The 26,925-nt window shown below is 38.8% G+C and overlaps 1 protein-coding gene across 10 annotated transcripts in view; it reads right to left on the minus strand.

The window, feature by feature from the left end:
• usp34 (ubiquitin specific peptidase 34) overlaps nt 1–26,925 on the minus strand; it is a 264,058-nt gene that overhangs the window by 130,633 nt on the left and 106,500 nt on the right. For all 10 annotated transcript variants that reach the window (XR_011355789.1, XM_069931549.1, XM_069931547.1 and 7 more), the window contains 10 exons: nt 26,290–26,390; nt 23,842–24,051; nt 16,295–16,420; nt 13,174–13,296; nt 10,510–10,593; nt 7,996–8,082; nt 2,706–2,906; nt 2,519–2,601; nt 817–857; nt 339–463 (listed from right to left, as the gene is read on the minus strand). Coding sequence is in view for 9 of the 10 variants with exons in the window: in XM_069931549.1 (XP_069787650.1) it covers nt 339–463; nt 817–857; nt 2,519–2,601; nt 2,706–2,906; nt 7,996–8,082; nt 10,510–10,593; nt 13,174–13,296; nt 16,295–16,420; nt 23,842–24,051; nt 26,290–26,390 (1,181 nt within the window). In the remaining variant the exon portion in view is untranslated. The remainder of the gene's footprint in view (nt 1–338; nt 464–816; nt 858–2,518; nt 2,602–2,705; nt 2,907–7,995; nt 8,083–10,509; nt 10,594–13,173; nt 13,297–16,294; nt 16,421–23,841; nt 24,052–26,289; nt 26,391–26,925) is intronic.

The raw sequence follows: 26,925 nt of genomic DNA on the forward strand, positions 1-26,925 counted from the left end.
CTTCAATCACATGAGAACCTTTCCAAAAGCAGGACTCATGACAGATAGCCTCTTGTTTGTCTATACGTCATCAAGCAAATGGCTGTTTGTTTACACAGGTGTCTTTCTGAGTAAACATCCATTATCTTCAGTATTTCTATGGAACAATCAACTCCAGCTTTATGGCAGGACAGAGCAGACACAGCATCTCTGTGTGTAAGTGTCTTTGAGTGTTTCTCCCCATTTTCAACCCACAAAGTACCCCTCTAAAATATATAACTTAAAGATTAATAATAGCATAATTCTGTAACAAATTTCATACGTTATTGTACATCTATGATTGAAACTCAAAGCCTTACCTCTGGCACAAGAAGAGTTAGTTTTTTCAGCCAATCATGCAAATGTTCACTGTCTGCCATGCTGGATTTGACTAATGAACAGCAATGAGCCCAACTCACCAACAACCACATAGCATAATGAGTGACTAAAGCATAAAGAAAAAATTAATTAAAACACAAGATATTTCACTGAAAATATTGACTGGTATCAGGATATTGTTGATTGGTTACATAATTAATCATCAAGTAATAATTACAAAGCCCAATTAATATTTTAATTGTAATGGTATAAATTTATTTTACTTGTTCAAATGACTCTTTTGTAATGCATGACACTTATTTTGACAAATTAGTCAATAATCTTTTAATACTTTAAGACATTGTTTTACATAGGTTTATAGCAAAATGTTCATGTACAAATCTACCATTAACAAAGTAATTATAGGGGTAAGTTCTTACATATTAATTATTACTTTATTACAATTTAAGTGCAACCTACCTTCATGCCTGGATCGATGATCAGATTGGGCTTTAAGCATTCTACAATTATTTTAAAAATAGAAATTGAAATTAAAACTCTTAAATTATGAGAAAATTAATTTTTTTAGATATATAATGAGCAACACCTCACGATGTCCACAAATTACCCCAGCTCAGTTTGAAAGTAATTTCAAGGCCAACTTGACAAAAATGCAATCTGATAACTGCAATTATACTCCAGTAAACCATAAATACAATAATGAGCATTTAACAAATTAGATTTAACGACCAATAAACTGATCAATCACACACACACACACAGACAGATAAAGATTGGGGGGGGAAAGGGCTGTCAGAAATTGGAGAAGTCAATGTTAATGGAGTCTGGTTGGAGGGTGCCCAGACAGAATTATAGGGAATGTTTCTCCAATTTGTGGGTGCTGTCAGTCTAGCAACGCATGAAACAATGGACAGACATATCAGCATGAGAATGGGGTGTGGAAGTGAAACGGCTTGCCATTGGGGCATGCATACTCTTGCGGCATAGAGTGAAGGTGCTCAACAAAGCAATCTCCCAGAGTGCACCCAATCTCTTCAATGTAGAGGAAACCACAACAGGAAAACCGGATGCAACAGACAACCCCTGCAAATTCACAAGTGAAGTGTTGCTTCACTTTGAAGGACAGTTTGGGGCCCCAAATGGTGAGGAAGGAAATGCAGGTGCAGAAAGTTTGACAATTTGATAGAGAATTCAGAAGGCTTTAACATATTCAGTCAGAAAATGAAGAGCTGTTCCTCAACTTTCTGGCTCCCTGCATTTTTAATTCTCAATCCAACACCCATTCTGACTTAACTATCAGTGGCCTCCTGCTCTTATAGAATAAGGTTCAAAGCATACTTGAGGAATAATACCTTATCTACTGTTTGGGACAGTAGATTGAAGATTTAATCTTCAATCCTCTGGCAGTGCAAAAGGCAAAGGAAAGACAGGACAGTATGGGAATCGGGAGATAAAATGACATGCAACTGGGATCTTGGGATGGCCATTGCAGATAGGATAGATTCTTTCCAAAACTGTCCACAATTCCATATTTGGTCTCACAGACAGAGGAGGATACACTGAGAGCACTGAATGCAATAGAGGAAGTTCAAGGAGATACATGTGAATCTTTGCTTCATGTGGTAGGGTTATTTAGGTCCCTGGATGGTGGCAAGGGAAGAGGTGTCAGAGCAAGTGTTGTACTTTCTGCAGTTACAGGAGAAAGTACCAAGGATCATAAAGAGGTGGGTGGGATGAGCAGAAAAGAAATCACAGAGGAAGTCCTCCTTTAAGAAGGTGGAAAGGGGATGGAAGGAGTAGCTGTGTCTGGTGGTGGAGTCTAGTTGCAACTTTTGAAAATGATGGAAGATGCAGAGGCTGGTATGGTGTCCAATTTATTAAAAATAACAGGGATGCTAAGTGAGAGATGTTTGTGTGAAGGAAAATGTGGAATGGTGTAAATCAACAAGTATTAGAGATTTCCAACTCATGATATTTCTCTGAATCTCTTGAACTTGGTGGCCTATTGACACATAAATGACTCTACTATGAGATTTTTCCCAAGAAAATGTGGACTGATCCTGAACAAAATATTTTGCTGTATTATCTGGTTTTCTCAATGATCTAATGCATATTGAACACGTATTATATAACCTTTACACAACTATTTTCATGTTTTTACCGATGAGCCAAGTTGTTATAGGTGTAAGCGACAGACATTAGCCGATAGATCAGTCCAGATCCATGTACCAAGCTGAGAAATATCTAAAACAGAAACAATATTGGTTAGATTTGATATAATAAAGGTATAGAATAGATAGACTAGAAAAATCTTCATTAAACAGCAAGATAAATTCAAAGGCACTAACTTCAGTCAAACGAGGAATGTGTAATCCTTTCCCATGATCACCAGCTCCTTTCCTGGATTTCCCAGGCCAAGTCCTTTTTCTATGACTGTCTAATACACCAGACCAGGCATAGATGTCGTGATAAGCAAGATCTAAGTCACCTGGATCAACTGCAAACTGGCACATTAGCTTCAGCAGACAAGCAAGACAGTCCAGCTGCCACTGGAACAGAGGATAAACAAATTAAATGTGATTTTTAAATGTTGTCAAAATAGTCGTAAATTTTTGAATAAAAATTATAAAGACAATGATTAAACCCCAAAATACAAGGCGAGGCACTGAAACATTAGTGCAAATAAATATTATTGCTGGCTGAAAGTTTCTGAAGTATTGATTTAAAAAGCGATATAAAAATATTTGCAATGTATAAGTATATAAAAAAAATTCAAAAGGTTCTGTCTTGAAACCCAAATAATCTAGATTTAATACTAGTGATGCATCTCAAATCTAAATTACATAGAAGATTAGTTGTGAGCTTGACAACTTATCTGGCTTTTAAACTAACTGCTTAATTTACAATATCACTATGTTCATGTATTTTCTTTGGCATTATCTTGTCTTTAGGTGGGCCCACCTCACTGACAAAAGGCAAAGGAGGAAAAACCCAACACCCAACCCCAACCAACCAATTTTCCCTTGCAACCGCTGCAATCGTGTCTGCCTGTCCCGCATCGGACTGGTCAGCCACAAACGAGCCTGCAGCTGACGTGGACTTTTTACCCCCTCCATAAATCTTCGTCCGCGAAGCCAAGCCAAAGTTATCTTGTCTTTAACAGAGAAGAGTAGGACATTCAGCCCCTCGATCCTGCACTCGACTACTCAATATAAACATTTTGATCATCCAAATAATTATTAGTATTTCAACAGGTGTGAAGAGTACTGGAAACAAAATATTGACAAGGGATTACAGTATTTGACAGCACATAAGACCCACTTGTTTTCCCAATAATTGACTCAAAATCTCCCCCAGGTCTTCCATACTAAGTTATAATTGAGCAGATCGTTGGCTACCCACCCAGCTTCAAGAATCCTGCAGAGGTGCCGCGGCTGACCAGGCAGCGGGCCCGCAGCTTCACGGGACACCGTGCTTTCCAGAGCCACCACTGCTCACTTTCCCCGGTGAGAAGGCTAACCACAGTGGCCCCCATCAGCAGCGCAACATTCATATTTGTAGTACACACCAATGGTGCAATTGATCGCTTGCTTTGAGGGGAGCACGGGGCCTCAGTTCAGGCTCCATGCTGAGCCTTTGTTCGATGAGCATGGTCCCCTGAGCAAATTGAATGAGACATTGGATGGGTGGCAGTGAGCCAGCGGCTTGTCAAGCTGAGGGCTCAGCATGCTCCCCACTACGGTGGGCACTTCCCATTGCCATGGTGATCTGCCTCCCTCCTCCTTCATGTAGGTGCGTGTATGTCCCATTGTGCCTGTCAATCAAAAGGCAGGACCTGCTCCCCACGATGGTGGGCCCTGCCCTTTGCCCTGTTGACCAGCTCCTCTCCCTCCTCCCTCCCCCTGGCCACCTGTCAATCAATCAGTGTTTGCATGATGAGGGGGAGGCAGTCTGAGCCTCGGCATGTGGTGGGAAGGAGTATATGTTGTTGCTGTGGCTCATGTGCAAGGATGCTGGCAGCGGGCCACAAGCAAGCATGGATGCCTATCTGTCTCAGTCCAACATAGTGAAGAACTCCAGTGAGAAGTGTATTGACAGACTTGACTTTGGCGTCTTGGCCGTGCAAGGCTGGAGGGTTTCCAAGGAGGTGAGTGAAGGCACGCGTACACACACACATGCACACACATTATCTACAAGGGGCCTTGCATGAGGAATCCATTCTCCGACTTACCTGAAAATATACTTTTAAAAATTCATAATATTCCCTGCTGAAATGGGGGAGAGGGATTTATATGCCATCAAATATGGTACTTATGGTCTCAAATTAAATGTCTAGAATAGAACATTGTCCTTGAATTTAAATGCAGCTACACAAACAAATAGTCTTTTTCTTTCAAAAGAGACAAGGGCTAAATTGAATGGTAATATCGCTCAAAGAGCACTTAAATTTCTAAAATTGGCTTGTGTATCACAAGGATATGATTGGTAAGGTATCATATCCTTGTGGCACAAAAGCTTATTTTATGGACAATATCCAAAAAATTATTTTGGTAATTTATTTTCTATTGAAAAGATAACTTTCACACAAAAATTTAAAACACTAATCATTAATAGATTCAGATTGAACCAAAACCTGACAATGATATTTACAGAAAGGCAGTCAGAACCCATGCTACAGTAACAAATTTAGTCAGAAGCCCTTTTTACACAGAGATCCCACCATACTGCCGTAAAGAAGATCTGTCATAAGCCGGTTTTGCGTGTTTACATTGAACCAAACAAAGTTGGGATAATGCTGGGCAGTGTGTCATTTTACACAGCAACCAAGTATTCCAGGAGCAAAAGAGGCGGGACTTGTGGCATCAAATGTGATACATAACATACATATCCTTTCTCGTCCTAGTCCCGGCTTGCCAGCTCGCCCTTTTCATACATTCAGCGCTGTGACTACCTCCTCTGGAAGTTTAAAGGTGGGCCTACAATGACCTCTACCCACCCCCTCCATTTCTGTGTTTGTACCTTTTACACAAAAGGTGTGGCACAAAAAAGGCACAATATTCCTACCTTGAAACAGCTGTGTAAAAGGGGCTATAGTCATACAGCACAATAACAAGTTCTTGCAGCAATTAAGTACCTAATTTCACTAATGCTATTAACCAGCATTTGGCCTGTAGCCATTTATGCATTGTCAATTCATGTGCTTGTCCCAGTGCCTCTTAAAGCTTGTGAGAATACCTGTTCTCACCACTTCCGCAAGCCTAGGTGTTGCAGATTGGAACCACCCTCATGATGAAATCGTTATTTCTCAGATGTTCCCATCTTTCACCTTACACTAAAGCTTTCTGGCCTTGAATTTTTGCCATAGGTTAAAGGTTTTTTTCTGTCTACCCTATCTATGCCCCTCATATTTTTACATCTCCATTACATACCACACAGGGTTCATGGGATTGAAGGGCCTTCTACTGCGTTGAATCATTAAAATAAAATAAATAAAAATCCTAATCAATCTCTCTTCATAACTCAAACATTCCATATTACACAACTTTCTGGAAAATCTCCTTTACACCCTCTCCTGACCAATCATAGATGTGACAGAGTATATAGATATGTTTTTGGGAGATAAATTGGGAAAGGTTTGTTAGAGTAGGTCACATTCAAACACTTTAAAACAGATCTTATTTAAAATACTGGAGCTTATGCCCCACAGCCTTGCAAGATCTTTGGAGAGTGCCCAAGAGACTTCACTAATGGATTCTGGTTTACAAAAAGGTAAAAGATGAAGGAGCTTGTCGGAGCCACAGATTGTCTGGAGAGTCATGTGGTTTTGATGGCAGAGAGAGAAAAACAGGCTTTGTGTGTGTGTGTGTGAGAGAGAGAGAGAGAGAGAGAGAGAGAGAGATCACTTCTACAGTGTTATAGCCAACAACAGCATCTGGGACTGGAATAGGACAAGCTGGCAAGCTTGTGGAAAGCCCCATTTGGAAGACAGCCTGGTCAAAGCCCTTGTGGTTCACGCAAGAGGAGAGGACTGGCTGCTTAATGTTTCATTTGGAATAAGAGAAACAAAAAGGAACTCTGGTGACCCGAAAGAAAGACGTTATCATCTGGAGAACCCTTAAGGGGCAAGTTTCATCAGCAATACACTGAAGTGGCTGATGGAAGTACATTAGTTGTCCATGTCCTGGAACAACAAATCTCTCTCTGAAAACCGACAAGAATCTTCCTGAGCAGTAACCATTTACCTTTCAAGCACCAAAGCCTGGTGAACTTTATAAATGTTAAATTTTGTACACAGTATAAGAATTGCCTGCAACCAATGAACTTTTCTGAACTTACACACACATTACATACACGTGTGCTTAGAATTAGAAGGGGGTTAAGTTAGGTTAGTTAAGCAAATAGTGATAAGTTAAAGTGTGATTCTGTTTCCATGTTTAAAGATAATTAAAAGCAACTTTTGTTTAAGTTACCATTTGTCTTGGTGAATATCTTTTGCTGCTGGGTTTATGAGTCCTCTGGGCTCGTAACAAAGGTTTCCTATAGTTTGCAATCAGAAATGAATAAAAATTCCAACCCAGATGAACCAAAATGTAGCAGTTCACCCATACGGCAAGCTAACCAGCTCCAGCGGTCGCAGGCGGGTCTGCATCCAGCAGCATCTACAGGGACTCTCCAGTGCAAGGCAAAGCCATGGCCCAGAAGCTGACATCACTTCCACCCTGCAGGGTCTGAGGGTCACTGGGAAATGTGGGCCTCTTAAGTACACAATTTTGAATACGTAAATGAGTTGAACTGAAACTCTGCTTGACTCAGTGTATTTCTTTCGCTCACAGTGGCATACCAGCCATACTGGTGAGCCCGAAGGTCCAACAGTATTTGGACCCAACACAAATGACACAATTGGCATGGACAATTTAACTTCTCAGCTCTTCAGAACACAGTTTCGGTTAAACTGGCATTTTTCTGGACCACTCAGCCCTTCGTCTAGTTTCAACAAGCAGAGGCCCAGTTCTGGATCAGGAACATTGCCTCAAATTAGACCACTTACTACTATGTGGTGGCTGCTCTAGACCAGGAAACAGAGGGCCAAGAAATGGACTTTCTGCAACAACTCCCAGAGAGTGGCAGATATGAAACATTCAAGGCCCCATTGCTCAGTACATTCGACTTCCCACACCGCAAACGGGCCATGCAGTTGCTACATATGATTGACCATATGAGTGACATGCTGGCACTATCAGACACCCATAAGCCATGTCTACTCTTCAAACAGATCTTTTTGGAGCAGATACTGGAGGACAACTGCCTCCTACTAGCAAACGAGGACAATTTTCATAATCAAGTATGTTTTTAATTTGACAATATCTTAAAAAAATGTAACCACAATAGTTTGATTTAACAGAAAAATTCTTCTATTTCAGGCTCAATAAATGAAAAATATCGGGAGCAATCTCAGAATTAGTAACCTCCATTAAAACATGACAAAAATACAGCAGACAAAATAGCAGTATAATGTCTAGAATTATGAGTATACGGTAACATTTGCAATTTATTTTCTCTTTGTTCCTTTACTAAACAGCCACAGAAATGATAATATTGTAAATGTACAATCAGATCAGATATGGAATCAGCTCTCACCACAGTCCATGATTCTTGGTCCTTTGGTTCCAAAATCCCTGATAGGAAAATTTCCAGTAATTGCTGAAGTCCCCCAGCAGCAACAAACTGAAACACAGAATCATAATCTTGGAGTAAAAACACAATGCTGGAGAAACTCTGATAGTCGAACAGTGTACTTTATGTAGAAAAGATAAAGATACATTACCAAAGTTTTGGAATCATAGAGTTAAACAGCCCCCTGGGGACAACCTTATTCATGCTAACAATTGTGGCTTCTTGAGATGATTCCAGTTGTCTTTATTTGGTCGATATCCCTCAAAACCATTCCTTTCAATGGCACTTTTAAATATTGTAATTGTACCTGACTACCACTTCCTCTACAGCTTATTCCATATACCCATAGCCCTCTGTGGAGAAAAAACTTGCCCCTCAGATATCCTTTAAATCTTTCCCCTCTCACCTTATACCTATAGCCTCAAGTTTTAAATTTCCAAACCATGGAAAAAAGGTAACTAATATGGTTTTCAGGATTTTTCAATCTCAAGGACTCTTTCACTCTCTGGAAAACAGTGACAACTTAACCAATTTTTTCTGATAACTCCAGTCCTGGCAACATTCTTACGAATCATTTTTTGCACCCTCCCTTGCATTAAGATAACTATATGGCTAAAAAAAATCCACTAAGCTGTTGTCAAAATTCTCTTTTTGGAGTTCTTAACAAATAACCCAAAATAACACATTGGCCAATGGGAAGATATATTCACCACTGTGAATATGCGAGGGTTTTTTTTTCAGCAGTCGAGCCAATATTCCTTTTTCCTGCTATCCATGTTTTGCCTTGTCAGTTGCCTTGGTTTATCAATCCACAACTTTTTAGCCACAAAAGTTGGTGTTTGGGGAGGTGAGATATTCAGTCAGGAAAGCAAATATTTTTCAATACAAATTCTTGTCAATCTTCCTATAAAATTTCTCAGTTTATGTAGTGCATCATTCTGCTTGCCTAAATAATTCCATGCAGATGGAAGAATTTTTCCATTGTTTCCTTAACATTAAGAATATTTCTGGTTTATAACAGTTAATTATTTTTAGCATTAAATTTATGATTATATTTTCAACTTAGTTGTCAAAATGTTCGTCATTAGAACCTTTGCATTTCTAACAGACTATAAAAGTTATTAATAACTTCTCATTGTGATTCCAAACATGTTATTCTTTGTCCCTTCATGATGTTTAAATGCAAATTTACATAATGACATGGCTCCACAGATTAGAAACAAAACAACTCTACACTCATATTTATGCCCAACAAATTCATCAGCATCTCTTCCAAAGCTCAAGAGTACAAACTTTTAGTTGGGGTGAATTCCTTATCATAAATTTCACAAAATATATGTTATTACAGAGACCTCCAGACAGGGCCAACTCAATTCTTAATTCCAGTAATGTAGCAGTCATGTCCTACCCCATTTCAAACAGCCCAGGAGTAGACTCTAGCGCGTAATGCTTGGGCCAACTGTGATCCCAAATTGAACTAAATCTTAAGCATTACTATTGTATCCAACTCCATCACCTCCCCTAACAGCCCATTATAGGCCCTTATCATCATGGGGGAAAAAAATATTCTCCCTCCCTTTCATTCTTAAAACCATGCTCTCCAGTATTTGACATTCCCACCCAGGGAAATAGACTGACCATCTTGCTCCTCATTACAACAACATGACTTCTCAACTTTGTACTCAATGCCACAACTAATAAAGGGAATTAAGCTTCTTTACCACCCTATCCACTTGTGTTGCCACTTTAAAGGACCTATGGACTTGCACCCCAAATCCCTCTAAACATCAATGCTCCTAAGGACCCATTGAATAGTTGTAAATATCCAGACTTATCTGTATGCTTACCATTTAAAAAACTTGAGGAGTAATAATTAATGTTCCCAAAAATACTCCCCAACTGAAACTATCACTTGGCCAAGCTCATTTCCCAATACAATGGGAATACAAAGGCCCTCTTTTTTTTATTTGGACAATCAACACACTGTTTCAAGAAATCCTCCCAGATGCACCCATCATATTTCTCCCCATCTAAGCCTTTGAATCAAGAAAGTCCCAGTTAATGTTAGGGTAATTAAAGTCACCCATTGCAAAAACCCTGTGGTTTCTCATGATCTGTTGGCATATCTGCTCCTCTTCCTCCATGGGCTACTGGGAAGCCCATCGTAAAGTGACTGTGCTTTACTCATATTATCTCAGTGGATGAATCCTCCAGGATCTTCTCAATAAGTACACCACTGTCATTCTCCCTGATCAGAAATGTAACTTCTCCACTTTCTACATTCCTCTCTAGTGCATTGGAAACATTTAACTCTGGGGAAAATGAGCTGCCAGCCTTCCCCTTCTTTGTCTCTGTAATGGCCACAACAATGCAATTCTGTGTAAAAATCAATACTCTGGGTTCATCTCTCTTATTTTCCCTACATTCCCAACTCATTAGCTAACAAAAATTTCAATTTTACAAAAATATTGTACTGACCTTGCAACTCCAGGAATTTTTACTGTTCTCTATCTGATCTTCACTTGAATCATCTGAGTCAGGGTACAGATCACTGTAGCTACCCTGGAATAAAGTTGCATTTAAATATCAAATGCAGACATGCAATAATCGCAAGGCATCCACCTTCAATTTTATTTTTATTGCGCAATAAGTATGACATAAAACAAAACTTTATTAATTAAACAGGAAGTAAAAATGATCAGTTAAAAAGGGAATTAAATGCATTTGTGGTGCTAAATTTTTTTTCATATGTTTCTACTTCTCAAATAAATACTTGTTTTAAAGTTGTGGTGATGTACAAGTATATAGCAACAACATATAATTATGATGGAAGTGTACTAAATAAAAATAGGTAGATACATTAACAAACATGTGGCAAATGCACAGCTGGCCAAGAAGTTGAACCATGGGAAACTATTTTAAATATTTTATGGAAATTAATCTGAAGTGCAAAATGGCATAGAACATTGAGGACATATTGAGAGAAAGAATGTCGAAAAAAAATTAAGAAATTAAAAAAGGGTAAGGTCTGTGTAAAATTGGAAAGTGAAGGCAATTAAAAGAGTCTTATGATATAGAGAAATACGATCAACATTTGGACCAAAGTTTGCTGAACATGATTTTGAATCCAGACTGCAAAGAAACTATGTATTTCATCTCACAGAAAATGCTGGTGTTTCAGGCTTGAGCCTTCTTCTAGGTATAAGCATAAAGCAGGCAGGCATCTCAATAAAGACCAAGAGACAAATGTGGAAGAATAGGAGGGGGAGGAGTCAAAACCAACCAACAAAAACTGTTAATTTGATATGATAAGAGAAAAAGTAAGAATTGATTTTGGCACTGTGAAAGGAGATGGAGCCAGAGAGAAAAACAGACAGAGAGAGAGAGAGAGAGAGAGAGAGAGAGAGAGAGAGAGAGAGAGACATGCACAGAGACAGAAAGACAGAGATACAAAGAAAGAGACAGACAGACAGAGGGAGAGCGCGTGAGAGGCAGAGGGAAATAGAAAGAGAGAGCGAGGGCCAGAGAGAGAGAGAAAAAGGAAAGATAGAGTGAGGGCCAGGGAGAGAGCAAGAAAACATGAAAGAGAGAGCAAGGGCCAGAGAGAGCAAGAGAAAGATCAAAAGAGCACACAAAAGAGAGAACAAGGGCCAGAGAGAGAGAAAGAGCGAGAGCAGGCCAGATAAAGAGAGAGAGAGAAAGAGCAAGGGGCAAAGAGAGAGAGAGAGCAAGTACAAAAGAGAGCAAGGGCCAGAGAGAGAGCAAGAGCAGGCCAGACAGAGAGAAAGAGAGAGAAACAGCAAGTGCAAGGGGCAGAGAGAAAGAGAGAGCAAGGGACAGAGAGAGAGACAAGACCAGAAAGACAGAGAGAAAGAGCGAGAGGGAGAGAGAGAGAGAGCGAGCGGGCCAGAGAGAGGGGTGAGAGAGGCAGCACGAGAGCGTGGGGGGAGATCGGGGGGGGGGGGGGGGGGAAGAGTGTGGGGTAAGAGAGAGAGGAAGGACGGGGGGGCGCACCAGCAATGGGCGGGGGGTGGGGTTAGAGAGAAGGGGGGCAGAGAAAAGGGACAGAGAAAGGGTAGTGGGGTCAGAGAGAAGTGGGGGGGGGGTGGTTCCAGAGAGAGAGAGAAGCAGATATAGAGGTAGAGAGTCAGAGACACTGCATTTCACAGGGCAGTTAAGAATTCACAGTGGAGTCAAATACAGACCAGACCAGGCAAAAATGGTACTTTTATTTCATCAAGAGGTTTGCCAGATGGCATTATGTGATAGTTCAGTACCTTTACTATTATCAAGACCAGTTTTTTTTAAAAATTCCATTCAGTTGATAAATAACATTTAAATACCGTTTATCATGGTGCCATCTGAAATTATGTCTCAAGATTACTTGTAAACCAGAAAAGGGACAACTGCTGAATCAAGATTAACACTCTTATAATGCAGTAAACTGCTGTGGATCGTGAATCCACAGCCAAGATGGCCCAGTATGTAAAGTGGAATTATGAGAAAGATGCAACAGAATCAGAGAATCCAAGAGAATAGAATGGACTATATAAAATAATGTAATCAATATAAAATGGGGAGTCTGGACTTAGTCACGAGTGTTAGTTGAATCTAAAATTGGTAATAGAAAGTAGGGCAATAACGAAGAGTCAAGGATAGGTCAAAAAAAAAGACAAAGAAAGAATAAAAATGATAGAATTTTCAAGTTTTGGGCAAAAAAAATACAAGTTCCATTGTTAAGTGATTGTCAAGGACATGGCAGGTGAAGTATTGTGTGAAAATGTATGAAATTACCCACTCTGATGAAAAGAGCAACTAAGGAGAGTAATTTTTTTTTTTAATTTCAGATTTATTGTCAGAATACATACATGACCTCACATTCTTTTTCCTCTGGGCAAGGCAGCAAGGGAGGAGAGAGAGAGAGACAGACAGAGACACACACACATTGCAGATGCTGGAAGCTGAAGCCAACCACAACCTGCTGGAGGAACTCAGCAGGTCAAGCAGCATCAGTGGGAGTAAAGGAATGGTTGATGTTTCCCATTGATGCCATTTGACACGTTTTGAGTTTCTCCAGCGGATGGAAGTTTGCTATAAAATCAGGGCAATAAGATCAATACTGAATTAACAAATATCAATTACCGTTGATGCTCTTCTAATTCGCCTGTTAGGTTTTCCCAATGCCTCAATAATTTCAAGTGCATACAGAAGCTTATGAGGACTTTTAATTCGAAGCAATTCCTTCCAACGATGTCCATCATTTCCCTTCAAGAGACAGACATCAGAAGGATACTAATTAAAACAATGACATTTACAATTATGAACAAATGGCAAAAAATTTAGGAAAGCAAAGTGCATCCTCTATGGTTCATCTATATTTGCTTTTTATAGAAAGGGTTGGTATAGCATAATGTCGAGATTTTTTTTTTCCACTGTTTCAAATCAGCACCATCACTTCCAGGAGAAAACCCTACATTGCTGTATAAATTCGACAGAATTTTTTAGTTCTGTTTCAATGCCAAGACTGTAGCCAACAATCATCAATTTAATTCACATACCACTCTTCCTATAACAACAATTAGATCACTGTACTCTGACAGTTAGCATTAACACACATTTGTGTGGAATTGGGAGAAAATTGTTGCATGAACTTCAGTAAGGCATTTGACAAGGTCTTTCATGGTAGGTTCATACAGAAGAATCTATGGTGAATTGACAGTTTGGACTCAGGAGTGGCAGCCCATAGAACATAGAGGGTAGTGGTAGAATGGTGCTATTCTAACTGGAAGTCCAAGGTAAGAGGTGTTGTGCAGGGATCAATTCTGGGACCGTTGTTATTTGTAATAGTACAAATGGCAAGGATGAAAAAGTACATAGGTGGATTACTAAGTCTACATCTTACCCAAAAATTGATGGGTTGTGGATGTGTTGATGGCTATCAAAGGGAATAGAAGATGAGTTACAAACATAGGCAGAGAAATGGAAAATAGAATGCAATCAGAGTGAAAAATGTTGCACCTTTGAAGTCAAAAGTGAGGGGAAAGAACACAGTTAATGCAAGACCTTTAAAGCATTTGATACAGGAAGGAATCTAGAAGTCCAAGCCTGTAGCTCCCTGAAAGTGGCCACACAGTAGATAGGGTGGTAAAGAAGACCTATGGCATGCTTGCCTTCATTTGGTCAGGGCATTGACTACAAGAGTACACTGCAGCTATATAAAGTTTTGTTTCCATTGCTCTTGAAGGATTATGTGCAACTCTTGTTGCCCCATTACAGGAAGGATGTGCAGGCTTTGGAAAGGATTACGAAGATTCTGCCTGGATTCACAGGTATGAGTTACAAGGAGAGGTTGAACAAACATGGATTGTTTTCTTTGGAGCTGAGGGGACACCTCAGTTTATGAAATTATAAGGGAGTCGTCAGAATCTTATTTCTTCAGGTTGAAAATGTCATGTACCAGAGGACATGCATTTAAGGTCAGAGGGGGAATGTTTAAACATGAGAATTTGATTTTTTAATTTTTAAAAAATTTATACACACAGTTCAGTAACAGGCCATTTTGGCCCATGAGCTCGGGCTGCTCAATTTTCACCCAATTAACCTATACTCCCGTTTTTTTTCGAATGGTGGGAGGAAAATGGAGCCCCTGGGGAAAACCCATGGGGAGAATGTACAAACTCCTTACAGATACCACCTCCTTCCTTTAAAATTTTAGTTGCCTGGAACAGGCTGCCAGGGATAGAGGTGGAAGCAGATACAATAGCATTTACGAGGATTGTAGGGTTTGGAAAGATATGGATCATATGAAAGCAGAAGAGGCCATTTAATTTGGTGATTTGTTTGGCGCAGATTTCATGAGCTGAAGAGCCTGTTCCTGTATGTTCTGAAAAGCCTACTGCGGACAGATGATAATTTTAGTATTTGGATTGAATTTTTAGGATTTTTAATTAATGCGAATGGATTTGAAATAGCCTCTTCATTAACAGATCAGGAATGGCAATTATAATCCAAATTGCCTATGTTCTATGTGGAACATTAAAAAATTAGTTGAATTATGTCACTGCTTTAGTGCTAAACTATGCAACAAAAAAAATTATATTTGCAACTAATAACTCAAAAATACAGAGCAGTAAGCAGTTAGCCCTCAAGACTATTGCATAACCTTGCCCCATTTAACACTAACTCCTTCCTTTAAAATTTTATTAATTTTTATTAATGATTTTCAGATTTAAAATGAACAGCAGTCAAAGCATGAACAGTAATTTCACATGGGGAAAAATGCAGTCTTGCGCCACAAATTATTTTTGCACTCTTTCCACTGATCATCTGTCATTTTACTTATCAACTGATTTACCCAGTTTACCATCAAGAATCTCTAACTCATCAAGCTAAATTTTGCCCCACCTCAATCTGTAGTCTGAGTAGCTATGTAGCACATCTTTCTTTTAAATCCTTCATTAAAGTGGATTATATCATGACTGTTTTTGATAAATCCCAATAAACTATTCAAACAGTAACATATATCCTTACTAAATCAATAATATAATACTTTTTTGTTGTACTGATGATATCCTGAATCCATAAGCATGGAGCAGCCTTACATAATTCACTCTATAATAAGAGATGCAGGAGTATCAAAGTCAGCACCACCAGGCTGAGTACAATGGGCAGTGAGAATGCTGTACTGGAACTGCTCACACCAACCATCCAAGACTCTCGTATGAAGAAACAACATTTATTTATTTGTATAAATAAAATACTTGTTCTGCTTGTGCATTGCTTGTCTGTATGTGTGTTATGTATGGTTGTGTCTCTGTGTGTCTGTTTATCTGGACATCTAAAATCCGGAAAACTCCAAAAACTGGCATTTTTTCCTGGTTCTGGTACAGCGGAGGGGGAGAGAGAGAGAAAGAGATAGCACCACGACTAGGTTGGGCGGGTTGGGGGAGAGACGGCAGCGCGACTCGGGTGGGCGAGAGACGACAGCGTGACTCGGGTGGGCGAGAGACGACAGCGTGACTCGGGAGGGGGGAGAGACAGCAGCGCGACTGGAAGGGGGGTGGATACGGCAGCACAATTCGGGTGGGCTTAAATCTGGGGTAGCTGGCTTTTGTTCTGAAATCCGGAAAAATCCGAAATTCAGAACACACTGTCCCCCAAGGGTTCCAGGTAAAGGATTGTGTACCTGTACAATCAGATGACGATAAACTTGACTTGACTATAAGGCTGCAAAGGAAGAGGAAAAATGCAATGTCTGCCCCACCTGATCATCAGAGATATTTTGAAAAGCTTGAAGCATGTTTGGACAAGTAGGAAGAAGCATCAACAGTTCCCAAACACGTCTTGACAGATTTTCTGCATGAAGATGCAATTCTTCACAGTGTACAGTCTTCATTCAGTATGAGGAAATAAAAGTTCATATTGTCAATAGAATAGTCAAGAGAAACAAAATCTAAATCCAAATCAATGAAGTTATATGTAAATTAGGTGCTCAATCCCAAAGCTGCCATCAATTCCAATTATTTTTTAACGGGCAATGGATAAGATATTCATAAAGCTAGTGACCTCTACCTCCAAACTAACAAAAGAACATTTTTTTTTCAGTCCAGTAAATTCTATCTCAGGATGATCCCAGACCATCTTTGCCAAATTGGGAAAATAAAATATTCAATCATTTTCAAAATAGTGAAATTTAAATCATTTCTCAATAATGCAACATTTTGTGCTTCTAACTCCAACAAAGTAAGATCTTCTCTGGTACATGTGGGGGAAAAAACCTTCAGCCAATATCTAGCTACATCTTTTCTTCCAGTGGCTTAATCTGCATGATATAGACTATTTAATTCCTTTTATTTTTTCATATATGTAGCCCAATCAGATGGTGGATTGAGCTACCTTGATCCAGATTCTGTTACGGCAGCAATTACAACTATTTCCAATCTGAATTTTGCAATTAGTTAACTATCAACTACAAAGTAGAATGTTGGGAAATTTCTTGCACATCCATCTGATGCACAGAAATAATTGATCTAAATAATTGATCTGTTCAGAGATCTTCTGTTGACTGATCTTTGAAGGACAGCCTCTCAACCACATTTACCATTATGATGCTAATTACGGTAGTTTGGATAATGATCTAAGATGCTATCACACTTCAAATTTTCCTTCAATGTCATGTATTTTCATTAAAGCCTGACATTTTTTGGTGCAAATTCATTTAATCTTTTTCATTATGAATACAACCTTAGTGTGTTAGTTATAATTGCTCATCGCAAATACTAAGAGGCAATTTTCTGTTGTGGTATTTGGCTTTGAACAAAATTAGTTGCTACATTTGTCTATATAATAACTATTGCACTTTATCTACGATAGGGAAAGAATTTTGCGAGCAATGGCAGTTGACGCAAAGGGGAAGAGGGGAAGCCCATTGGAGGTTAATGGGCAAAAGATTTCTTTTTCCCCCAGACATTAGTGCAGAACTGTTCAAAAGGAGAAAAGAGTTTAACTCAGTAAAAAGGACACTCAGGCAGAAAGGATATGAATTTGCCTTTTGGCATCCAGCAATGCAGAAAGTAATGATGCCTGGGTTAAAAAAGGAATTTTTTTTACAAATTTTATGGAGCCCCAGGAATATACCAACGAACTGCCATGGGTCAAAAAGTGAACATTAAAGAACTCAAAGGAAGAGAGGACATTATCAATATTGAGCTATTGGAATATATATGATTAATGTTTGAAAACTGAAATATGATAATTAATATGATACCTCAGTAAATTTGGATAAAATATGTAAAACAATATGTGAAGGAGATGGAAAGATTATGTAGTTAAGAGTTGAATAATCATACTGAAATTTAGTTATTTGTTAAATGTGTGGCTTGAAATTTATAAGTTAATAGTTAAACAGGAAGGGTTAGTAGTTTTCTATGTATACAAGTTTGTTAATGAGAAATAGGATTATCTGGGAGGGCTCTGAGGGAGTGGAAGAGGAGGAGGAGGATGAGTACATCAGGTGTGATCCATAAGATAGACGGGGATGTTGCCAACATTTTGGGTGCCAGAGCTAGAGAACAGGGGGGAGAGGGAGGAAAAAGGTGTGGTCTAGAAGAAGATTGGTTAGTGGGAGAGGTAGTCAGGGGACAGGGGTTAATTGTTGTAAAGTGTTGTGTCTGCGTCACTGTCATTCCTGTTTTTGTAGGATGTGTTGTAGACTCGGCGTGCTGGTCCGGAGGGTTGAGGACAAAGGATGGGGGGGGGGAAAGCATGAATATAGGGAGGATATCTGGGGCAATGATTAATACAAATAATATGTTTTAATGTTAATGGATTAAATGAGTAGGTGAAGAGGAAGAGTCTTGGCACACATCAATTAAATGAAAGTGGATATAGCCTTTCTCCAAGAGACACACCTTACAGAAAGAGAGCATCAGAAGTTAAAAAGAGGATGGGTGGGTCAGACAATTTCGTCCTCCTTTAATTCGAAGGCAAGGGGAAAAAATGTTCCAGTGAGGGTTGAGAGTGTGGTCAAGGATAAAGCAGAAAGATATGTAATGGAACACTGTCAGGTACATTCAGAGTCCTGGACCCTATTGAATATATATGCCTCTAATATGGACAATGAGAAATTTATAAAAAATGTCTTTTTGAAAATGGGGAAAGGTTGAGAAAACATCCTGATTGGAAGGGACTTCAATTTTTGTCTGGATAAGTTGACAAAAAGAGTAACAAGGGTCAAGGTGGCCAAAGCCACATTGGCCTTTATGAAAGAGCTAAACTTAATAGGTGCATGGAGAAGGCAGCATCCAAGGGAAAGGGACTATTCCTTCTACTCGAGACAACATAATTACTATATTATGATAGATTTATTTTTGGCATCAGCCAAAATAGAAGGAAGGATCATGGAACCGAGTACACGGCGAGACTTTTGTCAGATCACTCCCCCCAACACTTACGATTATAATGCCAGATAAACAGGAAATGGTGTATAAGTGACTCCTTAATCCAATGCTGTTGAAGAAACCGGAGTTTTGTAGCTTTATTAGAACCCAGATAGACATGTTCTGTGAGTCTAAATGTACCTCTATTGTGGATACATTTCTCACTTGAGACACTTTAAAGACATATTTGAGAGGGAAAATAATTGGATATACTACAACAATTAAGAGAGAACATTTGAGAGAGGTGGAACAATTACAACTGGAGATTACTGGACTAGGAATGAATTTTCAAAGTACAGGCTCAGAGGAAAAATATAGAGAATTATCAAATAAGACCTCAGGTAAATACACTTCAAACCTATAGAATAGATAAGACTATTTTAAGGTCGAGGCAGAACTATTACAAGCTAGGGGAAAGGCCCTATCAAGTTCTCTCCTGGCTGCTGAGGATAGAACAGGCCTTGAGAGCAATTAATGTGATACAAAAGGAGAATGACAGGACCTTCGTGCAAGCCGAAGGAAATTAATGATACTTTCCAACAATTTTAGGAACAGTTATATAGACCAGAGTCAATGGGGGAAAATCAGGAAAAATAGATGATTTCCAGTCAAAATTTCAGTCCAGGAGATCAAGAGGGGCTGAATTCCTTTTTTACAACAGAAGAGATAGAGGAAGCATTAGGTCTACTACAAGCTGGCTTGTAGTCCTCCAGGGGAGGACGGGTTCCCTCCTGAATTCTACAGGAAATTTAAGGATCTTTTGATTACCCTCTTTATGGAGGATGTGGATCAGATGATGGAGAACCATACTCTTCCCGAATCTTTTTCAATGGCAATCATTACAGTGATTCCCAAAAAGGACAGGGACCTAGTGAAACCAACTTCTTATAGACCATCTCATTACTGAATGTGGACTATAAGATTCTTGCCAAAGCCTTGGCAAATAGATTGGTGAAACATTTGCTGCAATTAATAATTATTGATCAGGCAGGCTTTGTGCAGAAGCAACAGGCTGCAGATAATACAAGCAGACCATTGAGCATTATTCATCTGGCACAGTCAAGAGCCAATCCATGTGTAGCTGTGGCGAGAGATGCAGAGAAAGCATTTGACAAATTAGAGGGGGACATTTGATTCAAAGTACTGGAGAAAATGGGGTTGGGCCCAACTTTTATAAATTGGATTAGGGCACTATATCATGCGCCCAAGGCTATAGTTATGACCAATGGGCAAGCATCTTCAGCCTTCCCATTATTTAGATCTAGCAGACAGGGTTGCCTGTTATCTCCTGCTCTATTCATATTAGCTATTGAACCATTTGGCAGAAGCCATTCATTGAGATCCAGACATTAAGGGCTTCAGAGTGGACCAGGAAGAAAACAAAATCAATCTGTTTGCTGATGATGTGCTGATATATCTAACAGACCCTGCAAACATGTTGGTCAAACTTCATTCTAAGCTGGAAGATTATGGGAAGATCTCTGGGTACAGAATTAACTGGGGTAAAAGCAAAATTATGCCACTCAAAAAGGGGGACTACATTGACATAGAAGTAGTGGACGTCGTGGCAATGATGTGGCGAAGCTGGAACTGAGCCTCGGCCTGCTTGAACCACACATGTGGCTGCGACACCCAAAACATTGGGAGCCTGAGTGAGACCGCGTGGATGTTCGCTGGCTCTGTTTGGTCCGTCATCTTCCGGTCCAACTTCCGATTGGACCTGTCGGGGTCACAAATGTAGCATTTGCATTACGCGAGCATGGAGAAGAATGACACCCACACCAAAGCCTTGATAACAAGATCCTGGACACCTGATGCCAAAAGGGGATCAGGTGTTTCAAGGACTGTTATGAGCGGGGGCAGTTCATGTCATTTGAGCAGTTAAGAATTAAGTATAATTTGTCAAAGAGGACACTCTTCTGCTATTTACAGTTTAGATCTTTCTTAAATTGGGTCCAACCATAGCCCTACTGAAGTGCAGTGACATGGAGACTGATTCAAAGAGGGAACACAAAAAAAGTTTATTTTGGCAACATATTTCCTGCTCCAAGTAGAGGGCCCGAATCCAGGGTTTCATAGGTCAAGGCAGAGATGGGAGTCAGACCTAGGTGTTACCATATAGATGAATGGTGCTGGTCGGATCTGCGTCATGATAGCATGACCACAATAATTAACTCATGATATAGGCTGGTGCAGCAGCTGCACCTCACACCACAGAAATTAAATAAAGGTAAACCAGAAATGTTGGATCAATGTTTCAGATGTGGAACAGAGACAGGAAACTGTGCACTCAACCTGGTCATGATCCAAGATGAGGCCTTTATAGGTAGAGCAAGGCCAAGTCCTAGAGAAAATCATAGGCAAAGAACATCCAGAGATCCCAGAGTTACTCCTGTTGGGAAACATCATGGATAGAAGGCTTACAATGAAGCTGTCCAAATTTCAAATCCAAATTGTGTTGATCGTATTGGTAGTGGCCTAGAAGTGCATAGCGGTTACTTGGAAGTTGGACTCTGATCTGGCATTGCACATTGGAATATGGAAATGAAGAGCTGTGTTCCTTTAGAGAAAATTACCTATAACCTAAGGGAAAAAAATATGAAACTTTTTGTAAAATCTGGCAGTCATACATAGGTGCAAGGATATAGTGTGGCCTCATGTGCTTCGCTGCCTGCCCCCAATTTTGCCCTTTCTCTTCTGGGGGGGAGGTGGGGAGGTTCCATTCCAATCAGGCTGTTGAGATGAATGTAAGAGACCTGGAGGACGGCCACTGAGCTCCAACAGACCCTGTGGTTAACGTGTTTTTTTTTTCCTTTCTTTTTCCCTTTTTGTTACTTGTCATCGGTTAGTGGCACCTTGTTTTTTATGCTAAATAAGCATTTTTGCCTTTTCATGCAAGTTTCTTTATTTAAATGGTCAATATTTGTTGTTGTTTTCAGTTGAGATTGGATGGGGGTGGGGGGGTGGGTGGGGATTAAACCCAGACTCAGCAGAAGAAATGTATATATATTTGATGAATGTGATTGTTGTATTGTAAATTAATGGAACTGTCTGAGTTTGGAAAATTATAAATACTCAAAAAAATTATTGAACTTTAAAGAAAGCGATCAAATATGCCATAAACAATATTTAAAATTTCCATATTCTGAATGCCATGTGTAATTTACCATGAAAGGATTTTTTTGGAACCAGCAGAAAGAAAAATATCTTTAAATTTAAATTTTAAAAATGTAAATTAATTTTAAAAAATATAGACATACAGCAACAGCATAGTAACAGGCCATTCAGCCCACGAGTCCATGCTGCCCAATTTACACCCAATTAAACTACATCCCTGGTACGTATTGAACAGTGGAGGAAATTGGAGTTCCCAGGGAAAACCCATACAGACACGGGGAGAATGGACAAACTCCTTACAGGCAGCACAGGATTCAAACCCCAGTCCCAATCACTGGCGCTGTAAAGATGTTGCACAAACCACTATGTCATTTGTGCTGCCCATGGTTTAGTAATCTGGTCATATCTCATTCAACAAGTAACCTATCTAATTTTAAGGATCGCAGAGATCTTCCTTTCTGTTAACACTACAAGATTAAAGCCATGCAGCTATTGACCAACATCTTGTTATTTCATGAAATGAATGCATTTTTTAAAATAAATGTCTGAATCCAGATTTAATACTTAAAATGTCCTTAATTTATAGACCCTTGTTAACTTCCTTGAATGTATTAAAAGATTTAAATGACTTATGGCAAGTGGTGAGGGTGACCCTCTGGCAACCAGATTTTTATTCTTGTTTTCTTACTTTACCTTACTCTTTTTCTATCTTTTCTTCCTTTTATTTCTTTCTCTTTCCTTTATTTCGGGTTTGTTTGGGGAAGGGGAGGGGATTAGGATTCATATCATCATGTAATGGATTTGATATTAATATTTGATTATTACATTTTATATTTGGCTATGATTACATGAATGGAAATCTTTAATAAAATTTTCAAAAAAAAATTATTTGTACAAGACTATGTTTAAAATTAATAGTAATATGTAGCATCCTCATCTTCCCTGGATAGATCAAATGCAAACAAATCAATAGGCAAAAATTACACTACAACATACTGTACTTGTAAAATAGAAAAATACACTGACAAAGGAATAAACATCTTCAAACATTTGGCATTACTCTTTGCCAAAATGTTTTAATACAATATAACAATCTATATCAGGATTTATCAGTACATTTGAAGATCAATTGAATCTGAACCAAGCTGCAAATATGCTCAAAAGGTAATTCAATAAACCACAAAAGTCAACTTGACCAGTCACTCTTGATTTGATGCAATAGTGCAAATTATTCAACAGAAAGTTAATTAACATGTTTCCAATAACAAGGATCTAATGACCAATTGATTTTTAAAGATAATATAAGGAACAATCAAGTCTTTCACTTATGTGCTGAATAAGCTTCAGATCACCTTATCTCAATTCGCCACTAGCCTAAACAGAAGGGAAGAACAAGGAGGACTTGGCTTGATTTAATAACTCAGGTGGGTGAGATGTGATGAAATGAAACTGGCTTCCTATCAATGAAGTCGTTTTGATAAATTTAATGATTCCATGCATTATTTAACATAAAGTATGCAATAAATTGCTACAATAATGCTAAATTCAAATTCAATCCAATTTTCTGAAGCTAATACTTGTCAATGGACTTCCAAATTAAAGATAGCCCAGGATCTATGCAATAAGAACAAAAAAAGCAAAAAAAAAAATTAAAATAGTTTGAGAGAAAATTTCTTTGAGAGATCTAGACACATAAATCTAATCTTGCTACTTTTCATTCATTGATCAAAACATTTAATACATTTAAAAACCTTACCTCATTGTCTTCCATTGTTTGATCCACAGAGGGTGGTTTAAATGAGGCCAGCATCTCAAGTAAATCAAACAAGGTAGTAAGATGTGGTTCTTGTAGGAGCAAAAGCATTGGAATATTTTCCTTTTGGGGTGGAGGAAGGCAAGATGCAGGCAACTGAATGCCATCGCCTTTGCGTTCCCTTCGTGGAGCTCCAAGAGACACAAACACCATCTGTTTAAAAAATAACCAAGTTAGCTACAGTGGAAAAATCAGTCTCTTGTGTTTGACTTTATCAAATACTTCCTAGTAATCCATTGAATAAAATCAAATTGGACCTACTTTGAAATAATTTTGAGGAACTTCGCATTCCATTTCCTATTTCAATTGCAAAGGATGGAGAAGATAAAACAGAAAACTGGGAAAATTATGGTCATCAACTCAATATTTCTGGTAAGTACTGGGCAAAATATAATAAGCTGAATGTGGGACAGAAGTGTAAAAAAGCAGAATTAGAGAGGATAGGAACTTAACTCAAAAGCAAAAAGCAAAGTTTATTGATCATTTTTCAGAATGGAAGAAATGAACCCTGTCTTAATGACTTAGACATGATTTGCAGGAAAAAAAATCTGTCCCAGTTTACCATAACTCTCAATTCCTCTATTTTTCAAACATTTATCTATTACTTCATTAAAGATAACTAATGATTTGGTCTCCACTACCTTCAGTCAGAAAATTCCAGGGATTCATTACCCTCAGAGAAGTTTCTAAGCACCATGATTAATAATACTAATAGTTATTCATAAAGCTTATGGATTCTTGAAAGTCATTAACAAAAGGGATAGAAAATAAAGGAATAAAAGTGACGATGATCATTGGTCAGACCATAATTACAATACCGCTTCCAATTCTGGTCATCTCATTTGTGAAGAATGTGAGGGCCTGAGGCATTTGAAAAGTAGTTACTGTGGAAAGCGAATTCAGCTTCAAGTTTAGAATGGATTAGATTTGTTATTGCTCTTGGAGTAAAGAGGTTTGGAGGAGATTTGACAAATATACAGGATCTAGGGAAAAAGGGGAGACGCTGTCTCTATTACAATTGGGACATGTGTCCATTTTTCAGTTCATTTTCATTTGTGTGGGACTGCCACTTTAAGAGAACAGATATAACAAAAACCTGCAGGTTTTGGAAAATGATTGAACCGGCAGTAGGCTTTGAAGACAGCATGTTCCTAAATAGATACATTTGGAGGGTGAGAAGCAACACAGAGATTTAAAAAAACCCAGGTGCAGAGACCATGTGACCAACAGATTAAGAATGAATACACAGTTTTGCTCAGGGGCCATTTTAAGGAGACACCACAGGAGCAAACAGCTCTCTGAAGAAGAAATACTGTGCTGGATTGGCCTCGTATGTGGTTATAGACAATCTGCCTGATTTCCTCCTGTTAATAATAAAGAATTGAGTATATAGGCAATCAAATTTCTTCCTGTCTGTTATAGAGGAATGAGAAGACCATTTTGTGACTAAAAGAGTGAAAATAATTTCTGTTCGGCTGACCCACAAAAAGGGTTCTAGAAGCTTTGTGAGCATCACTTGCCTTGTATCCCCTATGCCAAAGAAAAGGGAAGTTTTGGTTGGCATTCGTCTAAAAAGCCCATTTCACTGGAGCATCTCAGCAAGGATTTTGTGAGTTATAAACATTCTGACACCCCCGGTCTCTTTCAACTACTTCATGAACTGCTAATTTCATCTAAGGCCTACAGGTCCCATCCACCTTAAAGCCTGCATATCCCATCCACCTTAAAGCCTGCGTGTCACATCAATTTCAAGCCTACGTGTCACATCAATTTCAAGCCTACGTGTCATCACTGAATTTCTGAAACTGAACTTTCAACTTTGAACTGCCTTTCGAGAATTGTGCCTTGAACTGTGGTGGCTTGGGGTATTCCACACACCACACACACAAACCACTATATTCACGCATAGTTGGGGGTTAAGTTAGATAAGTTAGTTAAATTAAAGTGTTATATTATTGTTTATTAATAATTAAGAATATTACTTTAAATATAACACCCTCTGGGCTAATTTGTATTGCTGCTGTCTGGTACATAACACAATAAGATTAAAATACGATGGGAATAGATTTCACAATTTCAACATCAAGGTGAAGGGACTGTAATGATTTTTTAAAAAATTTATAAACTGCATAGTTTTAATTGGAATCCTCAACATGTAAAGGAAAAAAAATGTTTGTACTTATAAAAGGAAATTGGATAATCACTTGTGAAATAATTTGTAGGACTCCAGGGAAAAAAACAAGGTGCATGGGACCATTGGATTACTCTACATTCAAGGAAAAGAAATAAACTGAAGGAGCCAAATGGCTGTCCTAAGCCTCAACAATGATTGTTCCCACTCCCTTTAAACAACTCAGCCATGTTTACAAGAACACTGGGCATTTCAAGTACCTGCATATCTTTAAATCCAAGTTCATTCAGTGTTTTCTCATCATAATCTGTGGTAAGTTCATGTCCAGAGGAAATCATTCTTACAGGTCCCATAAGTCCTCCTGAAAAACAAACACAGAAATTTTAAGTCAACCTCTTCGATATTCTGAAAAGTTTTCGGAATCGCCAATCTTTGCAGATTTGAAGGAGGTGATAAAGAACGAGATGTTGCTCAAGAGTTGGAACAGATAGAGAGAGAGAGAGAGAGAGAGAGAGAAAGTATGAGTTAGAAATACTTAAAATTCAGGCGAAAGAAGCAGAAAAGCAAAGGCAGTTTGAGATAGAGTTAGAGAAACCTAGACAGGAGAGAGAAGAGAAACAAATGGTGTTTGAGAGAAAATAAAAACCTAGTCAGATTCTGCAGAATTAGCAGATGATTATTCTTTAACACCCAAGTTTAAGTTAAGGCCAAGTGGAAACTTCCAAAAGGTGCAAGATTCTGCTACATTTGCAGATGAGTATGTTTTTAACTCACAACGTAAGATTTGTGCCCAATAGACCTTTTCAAGAAAGTAATATGCAGTAACCAATTAAGTTCGAAAATAAATGGAAAATTAGTGCCAGCAAAAAAAGTGCTCTGCAAACTGATTTCAAGAG

The sequence above is a fragment of the Narcine bancroftii genome, chromosome 4 (genome assembly GCF_036971445.1).
Source record: "Narcine bancroftii isolate sNarBan1 chromosome 4, sNarBan1.hap1, whole genome shotgun sequence".
In the NCBI taxonomy this organism is placed as follows: Eukaryota; Metazoa; Chordata; class Chondrichthyes; order Torpediniformes; family Narcinidae; genus Narcine; species Narcine bancroftii.